Source organism: Suricata suricatta, chromosome 2 (assembly GCF_006229205.1).
Source record: "Suricata suricatta isolate VVHF042 chromosome 2, meerkat_22Aug2017_6uvM2_HiC, whole genome shotgun sequence".
Classification (NCBI taxonomy): domain Eukaryota; kingdom Metazoa; phylum Chordata; class Mammalia; order Carnivora; family Herpestidae; genus Suricata; species Suricata suricatta.
In genome coordinates, this window is record NC_043701.1 from 28,234,296 (window position 1) to 28,259,232 (window position 24,937).

Here is a 24,937-nt window from a genome sequence, read left to right on the forward strand (position 1 = left end):
CAGCTTGAGGAGGGAATACCCCATAGGTGTCTGGGCAGAAGAAGCAGTGGGAGGACTGCAGGTGTGCCAATTCCTTGGGCTTCCCCAAAGATGCCCTGCCTTCTAGATGTATATCTTTTTTTAATGCCTATATTCCAGGAATAGATAACCTAAGTGTCATATGTTTTAGATACATGAAAGTAGTTTTGATATTTATTTTGACAGTAAATAAATACTCTTCTGTCAGTATGTGGTAGGTACATTTTGTGTTTTCTCAGCTGGGTGAGTGCTCTAAACTTTAACCTAGAAGGATAAGCAGGGAATGGTTGTCTCACTGACCCTACGACCATCAGAAGCAATAATACTAACTTATATGACCTCTACCCTTTGGCAGTCTATTCAGATTGTATACCTTGGAAGAAAGGAGGAGGATTAGAAGGATGAAGGGGTGTTAACATTGGAGACATGGCTTTTGTTGTTGGCTGCCTGACTCATTCTTGTGAGATTAATGAGAAGACTGGATGATTTTTGAGGTCTACTTGGTCAAGCCATTTTCCCTGAAACTTTTGAAATTTGGATGTGCCTATACTTAGCACTAACCTGACCTGGAGGTGATGCCCCATTGCAGGGTTGGTGGCTTTTTATCTGGAAGACCCGTCCTCTCTTCTGATAGAACAACGTTTTATTTATCCTTTTCCTTTGGGAAAGGATAGAGGACTTCTGAGTGGGGACACTGGCTGTACAGCTTGTCATGATGCTTGTAGCATGTTCCATATGACACATCTAACAGGAGGGGAAGGATGAACTACTTTGTGTTTTCCACAAGCAAAGCTGATTGCAATCGAATTTTAGTTTTAAAATCGGAATTTGTGCTGAAATATCATGTCTTGGGAGACATAATCCATTGCATATAGACTTCTATTACCAATTATTTATATTAAAAATATTCAAAATTTCAAAAAATAACTTTTCTAAGTTATTTTTTCCTTTGACTAATATTTTAATATGTAAACAAACACCAAGAATCCTTCTTTGCACTGTCATTTATCTCTTACCAATCTCATTTTTCTTTCAGATATTATCAGATGCAACACAGCCTCTTGAAAGTCAGAATTTTTCTCCTGTGGTGCGGGACGTAAGTTATGAAAATAATTTTTTCCATGAATGTGTTTTTTCCACTACCTTCCCCTCTCTCTTCCTCCCTTTCTCTCTCCATCTTTGTTCTCTCTCTTCTCTGTCAGTCATGAGCCCATGTTTGTGGGTCTAAAATATGGACACTAAAGAAATGTCTTGTGTCATACACATTTAGGCAGTGATTACATCCAACGGTACATTGCCTGATAAGTATAAATATATCCAGAAACTCCGAGAGAGCAGGTAAGCATTATTCTTATCTTGGATTTGTTGAATATTTTTAAATGTTTCTATGTGAGTTCACAATATTAGGTTTATACAATTTGGAAATGTCTTTAAACATAGAAAATCCAAACTATGTGACTGGCTGAAACCAGTGGGAATTATTTTTCTCTGAACATCATTTTGGTTTTCTAATCTTCTGTATTGACTTGTGTGTAAGCAAGTGAAGTCCAAAAAGTTGTCCTTTGGGTAGCACCTTATTCTTTCACCAGCATTTTGCACAGTGTTATGTCTCAGGTATTTTCTCAAAGAACATAAGCAAACTAACCTCTTCTGTGGTGCTTTCAGTCTGGTATCTAGTTGAGGGTTTGGACTTTGTTTTGTTCAGTATAATGTTTAGACAAGTGGGCTCTTATTTAAAAATTAAGAGAAGTAGTGAAGAAAGAAAATGGTGAGAGGTCAGTTTTCCCTGGGGAGTCTTAGGAGGAAGATGCCAAACAGTAATGTGGTAAATCTATCCAAGAGAATAGTCCTCTTAGAAAAGTACTTAGCTAAGGCCCTTGCTTCTTTAATTGATTTTACTATTCAGAGTTTGAAAACATTGACATTTCTTTGGAATGCTCTGGTCCTCTTCAGCTGATTGCACTTGATTTGTGTTTATATCTGCTCCACTGGTCTATCCACATCTAACAAAATAGCCCATGCACTGAATTCTCAGGAGAGACCAGAATGGAAAAATTAAAAAGAAACAAACTGCCTTATCTTTTTTCTCAGTTCTTCTATCTATAACAAGTAAATAAAGAGGTTTGCTAGGATCAAGTATACTAGTGCTGTGCTTGTCCATCCGTGTTAGTTTTCTTATAGTTTGTTTTTATGTGTCAATGAAATATTCTGGCATAAGATACCAAGAGTGATGTCTTTTTTAAGTGGCTAGCACTAGAGCCCATGGGAGAGTTTCTCAGAGGGGAAACTTCACATGTTGTTGTTTTTCATAAATCTCTGTATCTTTTGATTCTTATCATCTGATAATCTCTTATATTACTAATCCTAATAACATGTCTAACATGACCGATCATGATGATGTTTTCACTCTTACACACCATATTTCCTGTAGCAGCAAGTCTGCTGGGACTCTTTCCTAATGGAATCTTCTGTCAAGAAACTGATAATGAAGATTGTATTTCAAAAGGAAGTTTAAGTTATCTTAAATATCTTCCCTATTTGAATGTTCTCTTCATCACTTAGCACCATGACTATTAACCTGGAGTGTTTGAGGTTGCTGATGGGGTGGACAGTATTAAAATGTAGGAGCAAGTTTTTAAAAATGCATTTTGAATATTTTATTTTTGGGCACCAAAAGTGTAATTTAATTACATGGACTATAGAAAGTGTTGTTAAAAAGGATATACAATAACCAAATAATAGTTCCTTCCTAGGGTTTGAAATGGATGGGGACAGAGGTTAAAGTAGATTCACCTCACCAACACCATGAGTGTTGGGGGTGAAGAGGGGAAGGGACATTTTGTATTTAAATTTATTTGTATCCATGGAGTGCCTGAGTGGCTCAGTTGGTTGAGTGTCTAACTCTTGATTTCAGCTCAGGTCATGATCTCACAGTTCGTGGGATCAAGCCGCATCAGGCTTTGCACTGACAGCACAGAGCCTACTTGGGATTCTCTCTCTCCTTCTCTCTCTTCCCCTCTCCTGAAACCCATCTGTGCAAACACATACACACACTCTCTCTCAAAATGAATAAATAAGCATTAAAATATACATTTATTTGCACTGACTTATAGTTAATGGAAAAGTTAAAGTTTGACAGACATCTTGATCTAAAAGATTCCAACAGCTGTGCCTTCTGCTTACATCCCTGGCACCAAGCCATATCCATGGTCTTACATTGATATCTGGGAATTTGATTCAACAGAGCTTTCATGAGTATCTTCCATATTTAGACAAGAGTTGTTGAGCATTAATGCATTTATAAAGATGAACAAGACAGTCACGGTCTTGGAGGTCATAATTTGTAAGAAAGAGAGTTAATTTGACAAGAAGGGACAAATTCCAACAGAATAAACTATTCAGGCCTTAAAATTCTGCCTAACTCATCTTAGGTTTTTACATTTAACCAATGGCATTTGTGGTTTTAAAACTATGGTTTTAATTGTTTTCAAGTGACCCTAATGATAAATGACAAGCAATGCCTAATGATGGCTAATAATAATCTCCTTTTCAGATTGTTGTCTCCTCAGATTGTCATGAGGAGGAAATAGGGTTTCTGATGTCAAGCCTCTTGCAGGACTTTAAATCATGTCCCCTGGAAGGATCAAGTGTGAAGCCAGTGACTTAGTTGTGAGTAAGCCAGGTGGAGGTACAGAATCCGCACCTTGGTAGTGGTCGGCAACTCCCTTCAGACAGGTCAGGGTCTGCTGTTCATTGTACAAAATCTACAATAATTAATGAAAAATGTTGGTATAAGGAACTCCTGTTGAGGTTCTTATTGTAAGAAATATGTGAAAACTTATCATTTGACTGTCTAAGACTTGGTTTGTTTTGGGGACAAAGATTTTGTTTTGTAAATTTCTTTTGTTGTTAAATTTTTCTCTTCATCCCTTCCTTTATTTACAGGGAACTTGCTCAATCACTTTCAATGGGCACCAAGAAAAAAGTCTTGGTTCTCGGATCTGGTTATGTATCTGAGCCTGTACTGGAATATCTGTTAAGAGATGACAGTATCCAAATAACAGTAGGTAAATAGCCCTACTTTTTAGAGAAGGAGGAGAACTAGTTTTAATACATGCTTACTCTGTGAGTTTCAGATGACTATCTTGTTTCTAAACGTTGAGAAATTATTTTTGCAGCTGTTAAAATGTGTTTTGCTCTCTGACTAGTAAAAGGAAATCTAAAAATTGGACTTTTGTATTCTTGTAATAGGCTCTGATATGAAGAACCAAACTGAACAGTTAGGCAAGAAATATAATATTAATCCTGTGAGCATGGACATTAGTAAACAAGAAGAGAAGTTGAGTTCCTTAGTGGCAAAACAGGACCTTGTCATCAGGTTAGTATCTAGGTAGAAAAAATTGTCATATAGTTTGTGGTTATTTCTCTTTCCTTATTTTCTCTTCTCTGCTCTAAGGAAACTTTCAAATGAAGTGTGCACCCAGATGTGGCCAAATCATAAGTATATAGTTCAGTGAATTTTCACTGTGAACACACTTTGTAACCATTATTCACATCCAGAAACAGAATAACAATACCCTAGAAGCCACCCATGTGTCCCTTTCCATGATTAGCCCTGTCCCCCAAGGGTAAGCACTATCCTGGCTTCTCGCATATCTTAGTTCTCGCTAGCTTTCAGCTTTCTCCAGTTGGAACCCCTCAGTATGTCCTCATGCTTGGCTGCCTTCTTTCTTTAACACTGTGATTGTGAGAGTTGTTTGTGTTGTTACTTGTAATTATAGTTGGTTCATTCTCATTGCTATGTAACATTCCATTGTGTGAATATATCTTTATTATCCATTTGACTGTTGGTAAATGTTTAGATTGTTTCTGAAATTTGGCTACTATGAATTGTGTTGCTATGAACATTTTAGTATTTGTCTTTTGGTTGCCATATATGTACCTTGCTGTTGGAAATCTATCTAAAAGTGGAGCTGCTGGGTCAGAGGTCTTCATGTTTCATATATTTTGGTGCCTATTTTATCCTTTGAATTTATAAAGCTTAAATGAAAATAAGCAGGTTGTCTAGCCTTATGACCATTTTTAGTCTTATCATAGGAACAGATCTTGAAATGTAATGTTTATTACTGATAAAAATGCAGATCTAACTTCTTGGTACAGAGCTACATGAGATACACTCATGTAGATACACATTAAACCTGGTTTTGAAATACCAAAGTGATGAGATTAATCATTTATTCCTAGAATATGATTTTTTTAAGATGGAAGGAGGAAAATTACCTGCTCATCCATAATTAAGTCACTGTCATAGTTAGATTAGATTAAAATTATATCTTTGGAGGAATCTCTGTGAGGTCCTACTTTAAAGAAAAAAAAGGGGCTTCAAAAACACAAAGGTAATTCTGTGTGGCAAATTGTGCATTATCTCTTGATGTATTTAAATTATAGTCTCACTTTAGGCACTTAAAATATTATTCTACTTATACAAATTTAGTGTGTGATAATATTTATTCAGCAAATATTTACCAGTCAATGACCATGGACCTTGACTGTCAGTGATATGATTATGATTCATAATGGAATATTCTAACCTCTTGAATAAAACAAAGAAATTTGTTTTACCACACATAGATAACGAAATGAAACGTTTTTTTCTTAAAAAATAAAACATATAAGACACACCTGAAACCAAATCTGAAGCAAATTATGACAAGATAATCTATTAATGTGTTGCACATTTTAAAAATTAACAAACTGATGGCCTTGAATAAGATTTAGCATTAACAAAATCCGTTTTATATTTAGTGTTTCTGAGTTGGTTGAGTTTCTATGCTGAATAATGTTAATGTTGTTGAACATTTTTATCCTGTACCATTCTTTAAATAATTTAAAATTTCTTTAGTTGGAAAAGGAGTGTTTTGGTGAAAATACAGTAATAGCGACCACCAATATAAAATGAACAAAGAATATGTTTCATAAAAAAAGTTATGAGTATGTCAAATCCACATGGTTTTAATTTTGCAATTCTAGTTTTTAATGATTTAATACAAAGTAGATATGAAGTTTCATAAATGACTTTGAAAACTCCATTTGTATGTTGTGTATGTTTTAATAAATGGCATTTCCAACTATTTGGATTAACTGGGTTGGAGTCAACTCAAATAATTGAAGAGTTATGTCCCTCTGAGTAGGTACTATATTACATACGTGGTGAGTTATGAATGCAAATCCTTTTGTCTAAAACAGGCACCATTAATCAAAGTCCTGGCGTTCTAGTTCTCAGCATATTATTAGGTTAGTGCAGATTATGCCAGAGTTTTAAAACGTTATTAGATCTTGATACAATTTTTTATCAAGAAAGGTTTTATTTTTTTTAATTTTTTAATGCTTTTTATTTATTTTTGAGAGACAGAGAGAGACAGGGCGATCAGGGGAGGGTCAGAGAGAGGGACACACAGAATCTGAAGCAGGCTCCAGGCTCTGAGGCAGCAGTCAGCACAGAGCCCGACACAGGGCTCGAACCCACAAACCATGAGATCATGACCTGAGCCGAAGCCAGATGCTTAACCAGCTGAGCCACCCAGGTGCCCCAAGAAAGGTTTTAATGTGGGGGAGTGGGGGTATCCCTACTTAATCTTTAAGAAGATGCCATTGTATGTTTTCTATGAATACTTTTCCAACAAAATCTTGTAAGTTTTGTTCATTCGCTTTTAGGGACTACCATGTTTAGTAATAATTATTTTAGATTAAAAACGCCAAAAAACAGGGGTGACTGGGTGAGTCAGTTGACTAAGTGTCCTACTCTTGATTTCTGCTCTGGTCATAACGCCATGGTTTGTGAGATCGAGCCTCACATCCAGCTCTGTGATGACAGTGCGGAGCCTGCTTGGGATAATCTCTCCCTCTCTAAATAAATAAATAAATAAATAGCCCTCAAAAACAGAGATTAAGAGTTTTCCTATTAATACTGGCAAAATAGGTACACAGTTTTGATTTATATGATAATAAATTTAGGTAGCAATACTCTATTAGCTTGAGGAGCCATAAGTACCTCAGAGGTTTTATTGTTTTTTTTAAATATAAAATAGAGAAAATCTGAAGTTTGCAGGATGAATTTGTGAAGTACAATGATATAGTGTGTTAATATTTATAAGTTTGTACTTCTATTTTCATTGTACTATGTAAATTGCTTCACCAAATAGGTAGTAAGCTAGTCGAACTTGAATATTGTTATGCAGTTGACAGAATGTTTTATTATTCCTTGGATTGAATATGAATACATTCATTTGTGTTTACTATTTTGTGTTTGTATAGTCCCAGTGCCAAATTAAAACACCAAAGCCAATTTTTTTAAAAAAAACAATAGTTGAGTTTTAAGCACAGTTTCATTTTTTGCCTAGCATATAGACTTCTAGCCATTTTGATAGTGTTTATACCAATCAGTACCATTAAAGTTTATTTCCTCCTTTGGACCTTCCCAGATAATATTCTGTAATGTAACATGGGTGACTTTGACTTAGTTTAACCCAACCTGATAGCCATTTGGGCAATATGGAGGAAAAAGAAAAGCAACTTTATCTCTCAGTAGGAGATCCAGGACAGAAAATCATAGAAATATAAAGATGAGTGGAATAAATCCCATTAAATGTTATGAAAATTAATAGCTGAGAATGCAGAAGAAGGAGATCTGGCTCTGGGAGAATCTGGGAGAGCTTTTTGGAGGATATACCTTTTCAGACATTTCTTTAAGGAGGGTATGGCCTGGATAGAGGGGAGTGGGTGGACATAATATTCCAAGTAGAAGGCATAGTAAGCATAAAGTTTCAGGGCTAGAAAAGTACAGACTGTGAGTGGAGAATTAGAATAACTTCTTTGATTACCATACATAGTTACCGTATTTAGTTTATGATGAAAATTGAGGGAGAATTATGGAAAGGTTAGGTGAAGGTCAAATTGTGGAGGGTTTTTAATGTGATAATAGGATGAATTCGCTCTGTAGTTCTTGAGGAGTCATTGGTCACCTTGGAGAGAATAAGTTAATCAGACTGATGGCTTCAGTGCAGTTCAAGGCATTTTGGAAGGCAGACTTGGGAAAGTTTCTGATTGTTTCTCTCTGTTTTTCAGCTTGTTGCCTTATGCATTGCATCCTCTTGTGGCCAAGGCATGCATCAAGAGCAAGGTTAACATGATCACTGCAAGCTACATCACACCGGAACTGAAAGAATTAGAAAAGAGGTAAGTTCTAGTCATTTTCAGCAAAGTAGTTCCATGGCATTATTTTTAGTTCATGTCCATCTTCTTCTTCCTCTTCTTGCTGCTTCTTGTAGTGTGGGAGACGCTGGCATCACCGTTATTGGCGAACTGGGACTGGACCCTGGTCTTGATCATATGCTGGCAATGGAAACCATAGATAAGGCCAAGGAAGTGGGGGCCACGGTGAGCACAGTTTATACCCAAAGGTCCATTTAGGAAAATATGAAAAGGTCCAGATGTTTGTGTACAGAAATAATGTTTTTGTAATATTGGTTAAGGAAGGTGCTATATTCTAACTCACACTTTGACTAGAAATTTCAAGTAAAATCCTATAACTGCAGAAATATCTGTCTGATATAACAATGTCCAAGGCTTAAGCAATTGATTTTTAGAGAAATAAATGATATTACAATATTGTGGTTTTATGAAAGGTTTTAGACTACTTTGGAGATTCTATAATAATGTTTGACTTTTAAAAGTAGGAAATAGGGTGCCTGGGTGGCTCAGTTGGCTAAGCGTCTGGCTTCGGCTCAGGTCATGATCTCATGGTTCGTGGGTTTGAGCCCCGTGTCAGGCTCTGTGCTGACAGCTCAGAGCCTGGAGTCTGCTTCGGATTCCATGTCTCCCTCTCTGACCCTTCCCTGATCGCACTGTCTCTGTCTCTCAAAAATAAATAAAAAACATAAAAAAAATTTTTCTAAGTAGGAAAAATTCTTTGGAATATTGTCAAACTTTTGGTTTATGAAGTATCTTTTATACCTGAGAAGGAACTATTGGATATGAAAATGTGATGAATCAGATTAGATGCTTTAGGTTATATATAATTAATATGTATATAGTCATATATAAATTTTTTAATGTTTATTTATTTTTGAGAGAGAGACAGGCAGAGTGCAAGTGAGGGAGGAGCAGAGAGTGAGGGAGACACAGAAACCCAAGCAGGCTCCAGGTTCTGAATTGTCAGCACAAAGCCTGATGTGGGGCTTGAACCCACGAGCCCTGAGATCATGACCTGAGCTGAAGTCTGGCACTTAACCAACTGAGCCACCCAAGTGCCCCTGTATTTAGTCAAATATAGAATCAAATTATAACTATCTATTATATAAAGATTAATTATATTTTATACTTATCATATAATACTAATTAATTATACTTATAGATTATAAAATATATAATCAAGTTATAATCAAATATGTCATTTGAACACAAAAGTCAGGAGGAACTGACCAAGCAGAATTGAACGAATAGTTGGATTCTTAACTAGCAAAATGTTGGTCACAATCTCCAGTGGATTTTAAAAATAAATACATACGGGGCACCTGGGTGGCTCAGTTGGTTGAGTGTCGGACTTCAGCTCAGGTCATGATCTCATGGTTTGTGAGTTTGAGCCCCACATTGGGCTGTATGCTGATAGCCCAGAGCCTGGAGCCTGCTTCAGATTCTGTGTCTCCCTCTCTCTCTGCCCTTCCCCGCAACTCGTGCTGTCTGTCTGTCTCTGTCGCTCAAAAATAAATAAGTTTCGAAAAAAATAAAAATACATAAAATGTAACTAACTTGATCAGTGTTTGGCTCTAAGGACGTACTTTGGAAAGCCTTTATAACTTTAACAAAAAGCAAAACAGCAAATTTACCTCATTTGCCCAGATTTTGTCATTGTTGTCATTTAATTACTTAGATACATCAATCTCCCTAACTTCATATTAATCCTCCTCAATTTACTGATCCCTTACTTTGCAGATTGAATCTTACACTTCCTACTGTGGCGGGCTTCCAGCGCCGGAACACTCGGACAACCCTCTGAGATACAGATTCAGCTGGAGTCCAGTGGGAGTTTTGATGAACATAATGCAGCCTGCCACCTACCTGCTCAACGGAAAGGTGAAGGATTATCAGCAAAGCTGTAGAGAGATGAACCCACAGTGACCGTCTCTGAGTCCACACTCTTTCTCCCTGGCACAGGGCCTTTGATCGTGGCTGTGCCGGGCATCCTCCATCCCCTCCTCCACCAGTGTTTCCCAGTGGGTATTTTCTGTCCCACTCAGTGTGGTCTGCTCGCTGTTCCCTGCAAAGCCTGCACTCATTCTTCCCTCTCCACCTTCTTTCCAGGTGTTTCTGCAATTTGAAAACTCACTTCTCAACTTCTCTGCATGTATAAATACAGCTCACGTTGTGATTCCTTTCAGCAGGAGTCCTAAATATGCGCTGAGTCCCTACTATGTGCAAGGCACCGAAGGGTGTCACACTGAGTGAAGTTCCTGACCTGGGAGTGCTCACAGCTAGACTGGGGTCCTGGTGGGTCAGGGAAGGAAACAGACTTCCATTCCCAGCTGTTGGGCGTCCAAATGCAGGAGCTCTCTGAGTTCAGTGTCACTGTCATCATTATACAGTAAGGAGACTGTGGCTCAAAGACAATGTTCAAGATCGTTCAGCTGGGATTCAAGCCCATATCTACCTAGTCCCAAAGCGTTTTCCTTTCCCTTTTACCAGATTGCCTGGTAAGTCAGACAGCAGGATAGGTGGCTAAGACCCAGTGGGGGAAATTCTAGGGTGCATAAGAAATGGCAGCTGATTTGTCCTTGGTGAGGATGGGGGAGAAGCAAGCTAGCAGAGGAGAGAAGACGGGCTCGGCCTTGCGGGGTGAGCGAGTGCGGGGCAAGGATGCCGCCAGCCGGGCAGGGACTCCACCATCCGAACTGTGCTGAGCGCCGACCTCACTTGATTCTTATGACCATCCTAGTCGGTGGCATAAAAAGCGAAGCTAACTCGGCCACAGTCCAAGAGACCTCAAGCCGCCTAGCCGGTGTCCTTATCGCACCTGTCTGCCTTCATAGTGCCCTTAACCGTAAGGAATGAGTCCTGCAAGGAGCACATGTGACTGGACAGAGGGCTCCTCTTATATTTTGTGCCCTGGGCACCTCCCTGTCGCTAGCCCCTGCTGCAGGGAGGGTGAATTATGTCACCAGCTGTGTGTCTTACAAAGATTCTTCAAGCAGCAGCTTTCTAAATCTCCAGTGTATCTGATATAAACTTATTTTGTGTACAAAGGAACGAATTGAAGAAGTTTCTCAAGACACAAAGTGATTGTTATCAGCCGTTGTCCTCTGCGCTTGTGATGTACAGTGAGGCCTTATGTGCGCATTGGAATCAACAAGGTGGTTTGGAAAATAGTGGTGCCTGGGTGCATCCCCAGAGATGCTGGTCGGCCTGGTTTGGGGACCTTCAGAGACTCCCCACGTGATCCTAACATGCAGCTGAATTTGAGAAGAGCCAGTTTGGTGACCGGAGGACCAGAGACAGCTGCACTGAAGACGCTCCCAAACAAACAGGACACTTCGATGCTGGAAAGATACGTGCATGGGTTTCAGGATATGAGACAGGACCCCTGAGTTCTGGCCCAAGTGCTGATGTCCTCACAGTGCCACCACAGTCCAGGCAGTTGTCACGGTCCACCGGGCATCAGCCTCCTGCTGGTAATGTGGCTACTGATGTCTCATCCAGTGCTCCAGTTCTGAGAATCACGAAGGTCTGGGCTCGAAACAGTCTGCTGTTCTGCCGGGCACTTCCTTGTATGCCACCGCCTGCCTCTGTCGCATCATAGCTCCTCCCACCTCCTGCTGTCCTGGAAAAGAGACCAGCCCATGTGTGGTTAACGCTAACATGTGGATGCAGGGAAAATTCTTGCCTCCATTGGGCAAATGGTTATTTTCAGGAGGCCATATAACTGAAAAGAGGATGACCATGGATGGGGGAGCAGAGCCTGTGTGAGAGCGAGAGCCCAGGCTTTGATGGAGTGGGCCTGGCTCTGTGCCCTAGCTCTGCCCCCTGCCAGCTGGTGGCACTAGAACCGTCCCCGAATCTCTCCGAGCCCTGGGCTCCTTGTCTGAAGATAAGCAGAATCATACCAGCCGTGCAGGGTACTCGCAGTAGGGCTCACTGAGGTCAAAGCAACGGCAGTCTGCCTAACGCAGGCTCCCAGGCAAGGCTAAGGCCCCCGCAGACGTTAGCTACAAAAAGAAATTGATGGTGGTGAGCACGCAGGAGATGCGAGAGGTTATTTTCAGGCAGCAGGAGTCGTACATATTGAATCTGAAGTCTTCCCTTTTCATCCTCAATTCCTTTTGTAAAAAATGGAATGCTTTTTGCATCTCCCTGACGCTGTGGAGGAAACCAATAGAAAACATGAGGGTTTTCTTTTCTTTGCTAAAATGATACTTTTTTCAAGGTCCTGCTCAAGTTTCCTCATGTGGAGGCAGCTTTCCCTGACCACTCCAGCCCCCATTCACTCTTCTTTTGTCCAGACTCCCACACTTTGTCTGTGTAAGAATTTTCCGGATGCTGTATTATTCACTCAGCAATTCAAGTGTGTCTGTCTGTCTCCTAACCCAGACTGTGAAACTTCTTAAAGCCTCTCTTGTGTTCTTGTCCCTCCCTCCCCTCCGCCACTCTCACCCCGCCACGGAGCAGGTCTTATGTAGTTCAGGGAATCACGATGGCAGGCCAGGTGACCTCTCTGGCTTCTGCTTAAAAGTTGAACCCTTAAACTTCTCCAGCAACGCAGGCACTGGCCTGTGAAATAGGACGTAATTCGTTGTCCTACAGTACTGACCCACAAATAGGCACAACGAAGGGGACAGTGTGGTGAGCAGAAAGAACACAGACACTGGATAGACCTGGGCTCCAGTCTGCCTCTGGGTGACTCAGTCCAGTTTCTGCCTGTGAACAACGGGTCATTGCATGAGTTCACGGAATAAGGCACCTAGCACAACGCAGGTCCTGAATCGATGAACCGTCGGTGTAGTTCCTTGTTTGAGTGTCTTGTCAGTGTAGCAGTCAAGCTAATTGTCGGCCGGCGGTCGGAGACGTGTGTGTGCGGTTGTGGATGCGGGTGTGGGAAGAGCTGGGTTTAGGGCCGTCTGCGGCAGCCGAGGGTAAAGAGCCACTGTTTCTGTTGGCAGTGGGTGTTGGTGTGAGCATTATCGAGTCAGAAAAAAATGCACATTCTCTGCCAAATAGATAAATATGTCCTTCTTTATCCCAGCCATTAATAAAATATTAAACAGGATAGGGCTTATTAATGAACCCCATGATATGCCATTAGACACACGACCATAAGAATAGCACAGGACACATGATTACCGCCTAATTTTTTGGGTTGTTGTTTGGGCAGTCTTCAGTCTCTAAATGAATCATTATTATTCAGCTGATATTTCCCTATTTTATTCTAAGGATCTCCTGATAAGCTTATGAACCAGCAGACTGATTTCTGACTAGTAAAGTGCTGTCAGCACAGAAGCCCAACTTGGGGCTCGAACTCACCAACCCTAAGATCATGGCCTGAGCCGATGTCTGATGCTCAACTGACTGAGCCACCCAGGTGCCCCTTAAGTTGGATTTTAAAGCTTCGGAGAATAATGGCCTTGTGAATTATATTAGTAAAATAGCTTGAGTATGAGATGTAGATATGGTAATTTCATTAAAAATATTTCTTTTGCAAATCCTCTACTGCTTTCTTTTAATATTTTGATTTCATTTTTAAAGAAAATAATGCCGATAAGTCCACAGGGAGTGCAGTATTGTCACCCCATCCGTGCCTTTTCAATGTTCTTCAGGTTGTGAATGTCGCAGGGGGCACCTCCTTTCTTGATGCTGTGACCCCCATGGATTATTTCCCCGGATTAAATTTGGAAGGCTATCCTAACAGAGACAGCACAAAATATGCGGAGATTTACGGCATCCCGTCTGCTCACACCCTGCTGCGGGGGACCCTGAGGTACAAGGTAAGCAGCTGTGTTGGAGAGAAAACATGTTGCCTGTTTATTTATTTTTAATTTTTTTATGTTTACTTATAATTGATACAGAGAGAAACAGAGCATGGGGGGGAGGGGCAGAGAGAGAGGGAGACACAGAATCGAAAGCAGGCTCCAGGCTCTGAGCTGTCAGCACAGAGCCCGATACAGGGCTCGATCCCCAAAACCATGAGATCATGACCTGAGCCGAAGGTGGACGCTCAACTGACTGAGCCACCCAGGCACCCTGCTATGTTACCTGTTTTTGCTATAAGTGAAGTGTACACTCAATCTTTCTTAGTCATCAAAATAAGACCATAAGCCAGGAATGGAGTCTGTTCTCTCAGGATTCTTTTGACTGAATGTATTAGCAGACAACTCAAGATGGCCTGAGCTGAGGGAATTTTTGATTCATGAGGAGTTTGGCAGGGGGAGGGGGGCAGGTGAAGGGTCACCTTCAGGTGTAGTGAGATTTGAGGCCAAGTGACTTCACCTCATGGGGACGTGGTTTCTCCTCACCTCTCAGCTCTTCCTTCACGTGCTGGCTGAGGTTCTGGGTTCTGCATGGTGGCAGGTGCTGGCAGGATCCCCAACCTTTTTGGTTCAAATCCAGTAAGAATTAAAAAGCATATCTTCATAGCTAAAAATAGCATTTTTGGGGGCACCTGGGTGGCTCAGTAAGTTAGGCCTCCGACTTCGGCTCAGGTCAGATCTCACGTTCGTGGGTTCGAGCCCCGCGTCGGGCTCTGTGCTGACAGCTATCTCAGAGCCTGGAGCCTGCTTCAGATTCTGTGTCTCCCTCTCTCTGACCCTCCCCCTCTCATGCTCTGTCTCTTCTGTATCAAAAATAAATAAAGCATTAAAAAAAAAAAAGAAACTACTTAGTATATTTAAAAAAAAATAGCATTTTTGTCTCAGTCCCTAAGGTCAGTGGGATAAAATACGCCCGTCAGCCTTTGCCTTTGCTTCACGTCTCTAAAGCTGAAGATGTGGTCAGTGTCACTTTCTACAAAGCAAATCTGAATGTTTTTACCAAAAAATGGGGTGTAGATTCTAGGAGCATAAATATAAACATCCACACACACTTCTCTATTAATCACAAGAGTAGTGGCATGTATGACTGGATTAAGACAATCTGTAATAGTTTTCTAGGGCTGTTTTAACAAGTGACTACAAGTCAGGCAGCTTATAACAACAGAAATTTATTCTCTCACATTTCTTGAGGTCAGAAGCCTGAAATGAAAGTGTGGGCAGGATTGGTACCTTCTGGAGGTTTTGAGGGAGAAACTGTCCCATGGCTCTCTTCTCTCTTCACAATTGCAGGTGGCTGCCTGAAATTCTTGGTGTTCTTTAACTTGACACATTGGCCCAGTCTCTACCTCTGTCTCCATGTCACCTTTTATTTGTGTCATTGTGTTCTCTCCTTATCTTGTAAGGACACCAGTCATTGGATTTAGGATCCACCTTAAATATAGATTGGTTTCATCTCAAGATCTTTAACTAACTATATCTACAAATATCCCAAAACAGTCATACTCTGAGGTTCCAGGTGGATGTGACTGGTGAGGGAGATGCTATCCAGCCCGCTCCAACCAGCACCCCTAACATACATACCTCTCTAAAAACCAGGAATCTGACTTCAGGTCTCAGTGCCCTGTGAGATTTCCTGGTGAGGGCAGAGACGAGATTTTTCTTGTGCATTATCCACCATTCACTGATCTTTTCTCTGGAAGATGCAAGGCCCATCAGTGATCACCCCTCCACTCTTGTGCACACTTTCTCCTGGCTCTTACCTTTCACTGGCTGTTTCTTTTGCCCAGAACCTTTTCTCCACACTCTCCTTTAGCTCCTTCAGGACTTCGGTCTTGGTGATGCTTTCTATACCAGGTTATTAAAGATTACTGCTCTCTCATCCAGAACTTTGCCTGCCTGCCGTCCCCACATCAGGAATCAGTGGACACTGGTGGTGTTACTTTTGTGTGGACAAAATTAAAGCAAGAGCAGAGGTTATTTACACACTGTTGCCAAATGAAGTCTGGCTTCTGATTTGCCTCATTTCGCCATGTCTAACTCCTGTTTATTCTTAAAGAGAGACAACACTGCATTTCTTACTCATCAGAACCTTTATTACATTTGTTGGCACCGAGCACTTATATCTCAACAGTTGTCTCCTGAAATAGGAGGGCAGCTACCTGTCCTCTTCAGAATGTGATGTCCTCTCCGACCAGAAATCAGATCAAATCACCAGGGTGATAGCAACCTATGATCTAGGAACCGTGTGTGTTCATTCCACAAGCCTGTAGGCACAGCAGAAACTCTAGTCTGAATTGAAGCCCTAACACCCTCAGTACTGGCAGATTTCTTGACTCTGTTTTCTTCATTTTGTTCCAAGAATATAAGTAGTCACATTTTGAGGGGAAGGGGTCCAGGAATTAGGATTTTCTGATAATTTTACATACATTCTCTTGCCAAGCATGAAGCCCCAGGAGCAGAGAATTCTAAGAGGGTTAATAATGAATAAAGCTCTCAAAGATGTGTATGGATGACAGCTCTTCCCCTGGAACCGCAGAAGATGGAAGATGTTGCAGTGGTCACATTGTGAGGGCCACCATTCAGAGAGTGCCAGCAACCCTCAGTGGCCCGAGTATTCTTCCTGGTATTGGATATGAGACCCTGTCCTCTGAGTGTGACAGGGAGGCTGTGGCCACTCTCCTGCACCTGCCTGTCACCTGCTGTCCTCCCAGCTTCTATCACCTTCCCGCGGGATCCTTCTCAACTCCTTCTGGACTCCCCTCCCCCACATTCGTGTGACGTCGGAAGCAGCTCTCTGATCCTACCTCCCTTCCTGCTACCTATATGCATTAGGACAGTGGCTCTTCATCAGTAGAATGGATTATCTGCTTTTGGGTGTTAATATTCTTACAAGCTCCTTCTTCCATTATAGGAATGGAATATTATTCTTTTTAGTATTCTATTAAATACTATTCTGCTGAACTGAAAGCACATAACCCAGGGGGAAATTTGCCCTTCTGCTGCCAGAAAATACCCCTCCCTTGTTACCTAGAAACAGAAGTAAAGACCAAAGTCTTTCAAGGTCGGTTATGTAAACCAGCAGAATGCTGAGACACTCATGATTCCGGTCTCAACCTGAAGGTGTTTGCATCCATATACCAGCAATTTAGATGACTGCTTTCAGCTTGTTTTCTAAATGAATTACAGAGACAGATCCCTCTTTTCAAAAAAGCTTTTTAATTTTTTTTCTTTGAAAGGAAAAATTTCATTTACTACCTAACAATTCTTGTTATAGGGATATGCCAAAGCTTTGAATGGATTTGTAAAACTGGGTCTCATAAACAGAGATCCATTTCCTGCCCTTCGACCTGAGGCCAACCCTGTCACCTGGGTGAGTGACTCCAGAATTGTATGTTGTTTGCTGCTCTTCAGAAATGGTCAGATCTGAACTTTGGTTTAAACCAGCAAAATTACCTCTTCTGTGGCTTATATGTGGGGAAGATAAACCATGACCCCAGACCCTCTTTTCTTCCTGTTATGGAAGAATGGAGAGATCATGGGTCTGCCCTACTGGGCTTAGTTCTTGCAACGACTTGTACTACTTGATTGTTCCTTTGGCTCTAAGAAGAGATAGATTTGGCCCTGGGCTCTATCACTGTCTAATTGGTGACCCAGTGACAGGAGTTAAACTTGGGCCTCCTAGAACTGATAAACTGGGAGAGGGAGCCCAAATCCCATCAGTTCTATCATTTGGTCATTTTTAACCATGAGTAATTTGAATTCTCAATTACTGAATTTATGCCCAAATCCGTGTTCATTAATATCTCACAGTCTCATGGTTGGAAGGGACTTTGAAGGCTTGGGATTACATGTAAAGTAGAGCTTCCACTAACTGCCAAGTGTTAGTAGTCAGTCATCCAACTTGAACAAATGTGCCCATATTCTAGTAGAAATGCCAGAAATGTATCACAAGGAGAAAAAGTTCAGTATTGCTAACTTTGGGATTCTTGTTAGCCATTGCTTTAGATTCAGTTTTCTACATTATCTGAAAGCCTTCCAAATCTAAGTTTTACCTTTCATAAATGTGGGTGTTGGACAGGAGTGAGCAAACATCTATAGAGTGAATTCCAAGATTGAGGCCGCTGGATTGAGAGGGTTGGTACTTGTGAGAAATAAGTTCACTGACCCAATCAAAGGGGGGATGCAGAGACATGGAGCACAGTGAAGAGAGGGTTTGATCAACGTTCTTGCCAAGACTGGGTGTCTGATGAGCAGGCACACTTGGGGCAAGTCACAGTAGGCAATTTATCTAAGTCCCTCCCCTGGTCCCTCATTAGCTGAGCACTACAGAGGTTATATCCTCTCCCAGAATTCACTTATGACCATGTAAGGCAAAAAGTACATTCCTTGAGGTGATGCAGAGACTTCAGTTCTTTGGCGAGTGCTCATTGCAAAGCCCAGGAAAATAAGTCTGCAAAATGGAGTGGAGAAGAAGAACCAGGGAGTGAAGTGTCTAAGGGTTTGAGAGTCCATTTTGGGGAGGTGGTTCATACATATTTTCAGTAGCTTGTAAACCTACTGTTACTAGACAGCACTGCTTTTATTTGGTATTTATGAAAATGAATTATCACACTTACTTCTCACAGTACTGGCATTCTTAGGGGGTAGGTCAGTATTTTGGTGGCAACAATTTGGTGGCAATCAGTAGTTTGGTGGCTAGTGAACTTTTTTTTTTTAAAGGACCAGTTTGTAAATATATTAGGCATTTTGGGCCATACATACTCAATTCTATCATATACAAATACATATAGACAAATGAACATGACTATCTTCCAATAAAAATCTTTCTTTACAAAACTAGGTGGTGAGCCAGATTTGGTCTGTGAACCAGTTTGTTGATTCTTAATAAAAATTATAACTTTCTTCCTGGGGATCCTGGAAAAAAGTCTTGTTTAGAAAGTAGAAAAAGCTATGACCACTGCTTAAGTGTTCTTGCTTTGAAGTTTTAGTATCTTGCAAGGTCTTTTTCATCTCTTGAACCTACAGAAGAACTCTGGTTGCTATTGGAAATGAACCCATTCCACTTGATCCTGGACAAAATGAGCTACTAGAGGGTGAGGGAAAATGGGTGAAAAAGTAATGGAGAGGATACACAAAGGCGAGAATGTGATGGTAAACATGGTACCATCTATTTAGTATTGGTTTGATGTTATAACTTATTTTTATTGCTGAAATATTATTTGAGAATATTCATTATTCATGTGTGGGGGTGCATACGTGTGTATGCATATGTACATGGTATAGTTTACTACTTCTGGTCCTTTCTAATTTAAAATTTGAGGTACATCTGTGGCTAGATGTCTTAGATAATTTCTCAAGTGATTTTTTATTAGGAACTTAGAATTTTATCTTTATTTTTATAATCAGAAAGAACTCCTCTGTGAACTAGTTGGGATCTCACCATCCTCCACGCATGATGTGCTTAAGGAAGCCGTCTTTAAGAAATTAGGAAGAGACCAGACCCAGCTGGAGGCTGCTGAACGGTAGGCGCCAGCAACCAACTTAGAGAGCGAAGTACTGGATTCTCTCAATATCAATGATTACTTAGCCCTTTCTAGTCAAAGAGACATCAAGATAAAACCAGGCATTTTATATTGTCTTTGATTAATTTGCTGCTCTAATGTTGGCCTGTTGTAGAGAGATTACCATGTACTATGTTCATGTGGGGATAAAAAGAGATATTCAATGGCAATTATAACTTGGGAAATACTTATTTTGGGACATGACTACTCAGTGCCCAAGAAAGCTGGTTATTTTATTTCTCTCCAGTAGGAGATTCTCCTAGTCTTCTGGAACGCACTTTAAAACACTCATTCAAGCTGCTGTCGCATATTATGCTGGTCTCTTTAATGTGGGAAACTAACCTATAAATTAATCTCATATAAAGCTTTGCAACAGCATGGACTTATAATGTGTCAGCTCTGCTCCAGGGAGTGCTGCCCTGGGGAGTGTGGGAATGATTCTAAAGATTAAAACATTACTATAGTTACTGTTATTTACAATTCAGGAGAACCCTATAACTTGGATCGTCGTCTTGTGATTCTTCCCTTTTCAAGATAAAATCCAAAGAGCTTCCTCTGCCTCCCAAGTGAGATTATATGTAGGACTTGTCCTAACACAGCTGCCTCTTGTGTTTCTCAGGTTGGGCTTACTTGGGGATGAACAAGTCCCTCAAGCAGAGTCTGTGGTGGATGCACTCTCCAAGCATTTGGCCAGGAAACTCTCCTATGGTAGGTGGTCCTTGGGGTGTTGGCTACACATCCCGGAAGCAGCAGCATCAGATGCAGTCAGTACCACTAGTGGGTGTGATGGGAGCTGGAGCCGAGCAGTAGTGGGAGGAAGTATGCGAGGAGGGAAAGGGCACTTGGGCTATTTTCCCAGAGGGAAGAATCAGAGAGCTATCAAACAGGAATGAACTTGGGGAATATGGGAAAGGGACAGATTATCAGCTTCACTTGTTTGGCATTAGGGAAATGCTAAAGGAGTTATTTCTGAGGGAAGAGTGGGTATACTATCCCAGTGCCCTCATGTCTGTAGCCAGGCTACCAGCCTGTCCAGAGGAACGTGGCCAGAGTTATCATTTCTTGAGTTTTCCACTTGGTCTTTGGACTAAAAATCAGCAAATAGATAATTGTCTAAAGACCACATGTGATGGGAGGAGAAACTTGTGAGAGCAAAAGGGCAGGAGCAGATGAAATGCATTATTGGAGTTGTAATAATGACATTTAATAATGTCTGTCTATTTATCTTAAGGCCCTGGAGAGAAAGATATGATTGTGATGAGAGACAGTTTTGGAATCAGACATCCTTCTGGACATTTAGAAAATAAAACTATTGACCTTGTGGTTTATGGGGACATCAATGGCTTTTCAGCCATGGCTAAAACTGTGGGGTTACCCACTGCCATGGCAGCCAAGATGTTGCTTGATGGTAAGTTCTTTCGTTGGAGAACTGAGTCTGTCTCCATATCATCTCTGAGTCATTTGGTGCCTGGCTTTCAAATAATTACTCTTGAGTAGAACACTAGAGTTCGCTAAAAGTGAGCCATCTCAGAAGTTCTAAGTGCTGACTGACGGGGGGATCACGTTGTGGTGAGTAAAAGCCGTGGGTTTTGGAGTTATCACCCATTTCTGTCCAGATTCAATCACAGGATGGCAGAGTGATGAGGTGTGGGTTACTCAGCTCTCTGAGCTAGAGCTCCCTCATCTTTAAAGTGGGGCTTGTCTTCTTAACTCAGAAGCTTTTTCCTGTTGCTGAAGTGAAATAATAAAGCTCCTACCACATATGTGACCCCCTAGGCAATGTTAATTCCTCCTTCCTTTATTTGCATATTTTACAGCTCGCTAACACTGAAATAGCAGAGGGTATTCACTTTCAGATCCTCAAAAATAGAGACCATGTTTTATTAATCTTCATATCACAGTATATTATCAGTACTCAATAAACATTTTGGACTGAGAGAATTCAAATTTCAGCTGTCCTCTGTCCCCTTAAGATCATCTCTACATTCAGTCGTTAAGCACTGCCTCTCAGTAGCATCCCCCAGTTGGCCCTTGTGAGTGTGTGAAGGGAATAACAAACATCAAGCACATAAATGTGAAATACTGAGGAAATGTATCTACAATGGAATATCAGCTAATATCAAATTAAACTGCCTACTTAGTTCTTGAGGAACCAGAGTTGAAGAAGTGATGAGGAATAAGGTCATCATGGATGTTAAGGAAAGTACTCAGTCTGGCTGTTTAAGTCTTCCTCACAGAAACCTGTGCCCAAATCATCAGACTGGTTTTCATTCATTCTATTGGTGTTATGCTTTAAAAACAAAAATCAACAAATAAAGCAGACAAGTTTACTTTCCTTTCATACTACTCATTCTCTGATCATTTTGGCAATACTTAACGCAGTTAGATGTGTACCTTCTGACTCTGCCCCTAATTCCACCTGTGCTTTCAGTCTACAGGTAACCCCTTTCCCTGTTAATGGTTTGGAGATTTTTGAAGTAGAAATTACTCTTCATAACACCTTTAAAATGGTAACTAGAAATTTATTTCTTCTAGGTGAAATTAAAGCTAAAGGCCTGATGGGGCCCTTTTCAAAGGAGATCTATGGACCGATATTGGAGGGAATTCAAGCAGAAGGCATTATATACTCAGCACAGAGCACAATCACACTGTAACTGAGAATTATATCTCGTTATCTTCCCACATAGCATCATTTTGAACATTTGTGCAACAAACGTGTTTGCTAATATGCTACTTTGAAATATAAAGCATGATATTTTTTTGAGTCAGCCAATATAAATGACATTTTTAAAATATAAGTCTCTGATATGAAAACATTTGGAACAGGAGATGCCAGTAATTACCAGAGAAGTTTATAATTCTACATGTATTTTTTCATGTGTACGTAAAAGTGATGATTGTGTTTTATGTTAATTTATTGTGCAACTTTTTTCTTATAAGAATATATTTTCCTATGATCAGGCAGATAAACTTTTATCTTTTTGGTAAGGAAAAAAATTTTTCCACAGCTATATTTTTGTATTTTCAAATGATTCAGTTAGATGCTTTTAGATTATCTATCTATAAACCTTTGCAATGGTTCTATTTTGTGGCTTTTGGGTAAAACTATGATTTATCTAGTAAATGACATTTCTTCTAGTTTTCTTTTGAGCATTTGGAAAAGGAAATAGGTAAGATTAGATGAAAGTCCACATGATCACCCGACTAGAGACAGAACAAGCATTTAACAAAATTTAACACCCTTTCATAGCAAAAGACTCAACAAACTAGGAACTGACTTTTTCAACCTGATAAAGAACATCCATGAACAACCCATAGCCAGCATCATATTTAATGATGAAAGGCTGAAGGGTTTCCCCTGGAAATCAGAAACAAGGCAGTAACATCTGCTCTTGGCACTTCTACTCAACTTGTACTGGAGGGTCTAGCCAGGCGATTAGGCAAAATGAAATTAAACACATCCATATTTGAAAACTATCTGTATGTGGAGATGGTATGTTCTTATACATAGAAAATCCAAAAGAAAACTTTAAGAAAATATTAGAACTAATGCTTGAGTTCAGCAGAGTTGCAGGACACAAGATCAATATATGAAAATTGATTGCATTTCTATGTAATTATCAATAAATGAAACAAAAATGATACTGAAAAAATAATTGCATTTACAGTAGTATGAAAAATAAAATAGGAATCGATTGAGAGTACAGAAATAATCCTCATATTTATGGTCAACTGATTTTTGAAAAGGGTGCTAAGACAATTCAATAGGGGAAAATTATCTTTTCATCAAATGGTGCTGGAACAATTGGATATCCACATGCAAAAGAATGACAGCATATGCAAAAATTAACTCAAAATGGACCAAAGGCCTAAATGTAAGAGCAAACACTATAAAACTTTTAGAAGAAATCATAGATATTAAGTCTTCATTCCCTTGGATTAAGCAATGGTTTCTTAAATAATTGAAGCCAAAGGCACAAGGAACAAAAAGAAAAAAATGGATAAATTGGGCATCATCAGAATTTAAAACTTTTGTGCTTCCAAGGATGCCATCAAGAAAACAAAAAGACAACCCATCCAATGAAAGAAAATTTTTGCAAATCATATGTCAGGTAAGGGTGTAACCTGTATTTAGAATATACAAAGAACTACTAAAACGCAGTTAGTGGACAAAGAGCCCAATTTAAAAAGTGGACTAAGGGTATGAATTGACAGTTCTTGAAGAAGACATACAAAACCAATAAGCACACAAAAGGATGTTCAACACCATTAGCTACCACAGAAATGCAAATTAAATGTACAATGAGGTACCACTTCGTACTTACTAGGATAGTTATAATGAAAAAGGTAACAGCAAGTGTTTGTGGGGGTATGGAGAAATTGGAACCCTCATAAACTGCTGGTGGAAATGTAAATTTGTGCAGCCACTTGGAAAGACAGTTTGGCACCTTCTCAAAAGGTTAGGCATCACGTTACCATAGGAGTCAGCAATTTCACTCTTAGGTACATACCTGAGAGAACTGAAAATATATGTCCACACAAAAACTTGTAAACAGATGTAATGGCAGCATTATTCACAATAGCAAAAAACCAAAGCAAGCCAAATGTTCATCTAATAAATGGATAAACAAAATGTGATATATCCATACAATGGAATATTATTTGGTAGGATAGAAGAAATGAAGTTCTGATACATGCTACATCATGGTTGACCCTTGAAAACATTATGCTAAGTGAAAGAAACCAGACACAAAAGTCCACATTATGATATGGTCTCATTTATATGAAATTGTCCAGAATAGTAGATTAGTGGCTGCCCAGGGCTGGGGGTTTGAGGGAATGCAGGAGTGACTGCTAATGACTTTGGGGTTTCTTTTTAGTGCAATGAAATGTTGCAGAGTTGATTGTGGTAATGCTGCCACAACTCTCTGAATATACTAAAAATCACTGAATTGTATACTTTGTGTGAATTACATAGGTTGTTACTTATATCTCAAGTTGTTATAAAATGATTAAATTATAAATAAAATCTTTTTTGCTCCTTGGGGAAAAACATTTCCACTTAGAAATATAAAGTAAACAAACCATTGTTTGAATTTCCCCGACTATATTCATATCCTAGCATATGGAATAAATTCTGCTCTTGAAATAAGGAGGCGTTATGTATGGGGTATATGCAGAAGGTGAGAAAACATCTGTACTATTTGAAATGGATCAAAGCTGACTAAGGCCTAGTCCCACCTGTCAAAAATAATATGTGGAGATAAATATTAATAAAGATATTTC

At 40.0% G+C, this 24,937-nt stretch overlaps 1 protein-coding gene across 3 annotated transcripts in view; it reads left to right on the forward strand.

Annotated features, from left to right (window-relative positions):
* AASS (aminoadipate-semialdehyde synthase) overlaps positions 1 to 22,564 on the forward strand; it is a 56,433-nt gene extending 33,869 nt beyond the window's left edge. For 2 of the 3 annotated variants that reach the window (XM_029924319.1, XM_029924326.1), the window contains exons 12-24: positions 1,055 to 1,114; positions 1,289 to 1,356; positions 3,964 to 4,085; positions 4,270 to 4,396; positions 8,143 to 8,253; positions 8,346 to 8,454; positions 10,009 to 10,149; positions 13,881 to 14,048; positions 17,365 to 17,460; positions 19,497 to 19,612; positions 20,271 to 20,359; positions 20,883 to 21,059; positions 22,187 to 22,564. In XM_029924319.1, the coding sequence (XP_029780179.1) occupies positions 1,055 to 1,114; positions 1,289 to 1,356; positions 3,964 to 4,085; positions 4,270 to 4,396; positions 8,143 to 8,253; positions 8,346 to 8,454; positions 10,009 to 10,149; positions 13,881 to 14,048; positions 17,365 to 17,460; positions 19,497 to 19,612; positions 20,271 to 20,359; positions 20,883 to 21,059; positions 22,187 to 22,305 (1,503 nt within the window). In that variant the 3' untranslated portion in view covers positions 22,306 to 22,564. The remainder of the gene's footprint in view (positions 1 to 1,054; positions 1,115 to 1,288; positions 1,357 to 3,963; positions 4,086 to 4,269; positions 4,397 to 8,142; positions 8,254 to 8,345; positions 8,455 to 10,008; positions 10,150 to 13,880; positions 14,049 to 17,364; positions 17,461 to 19,496; positions 19,613 to 20,270; positions 20,360 to 20,882; positions 21,060 to 22,186) is intronic. The other variant, XM_029924334.1, reaches the window with a different exon arrangement.
* Positions 22,565 to 24,937: the final 2,373 nt, after the last annotated feature.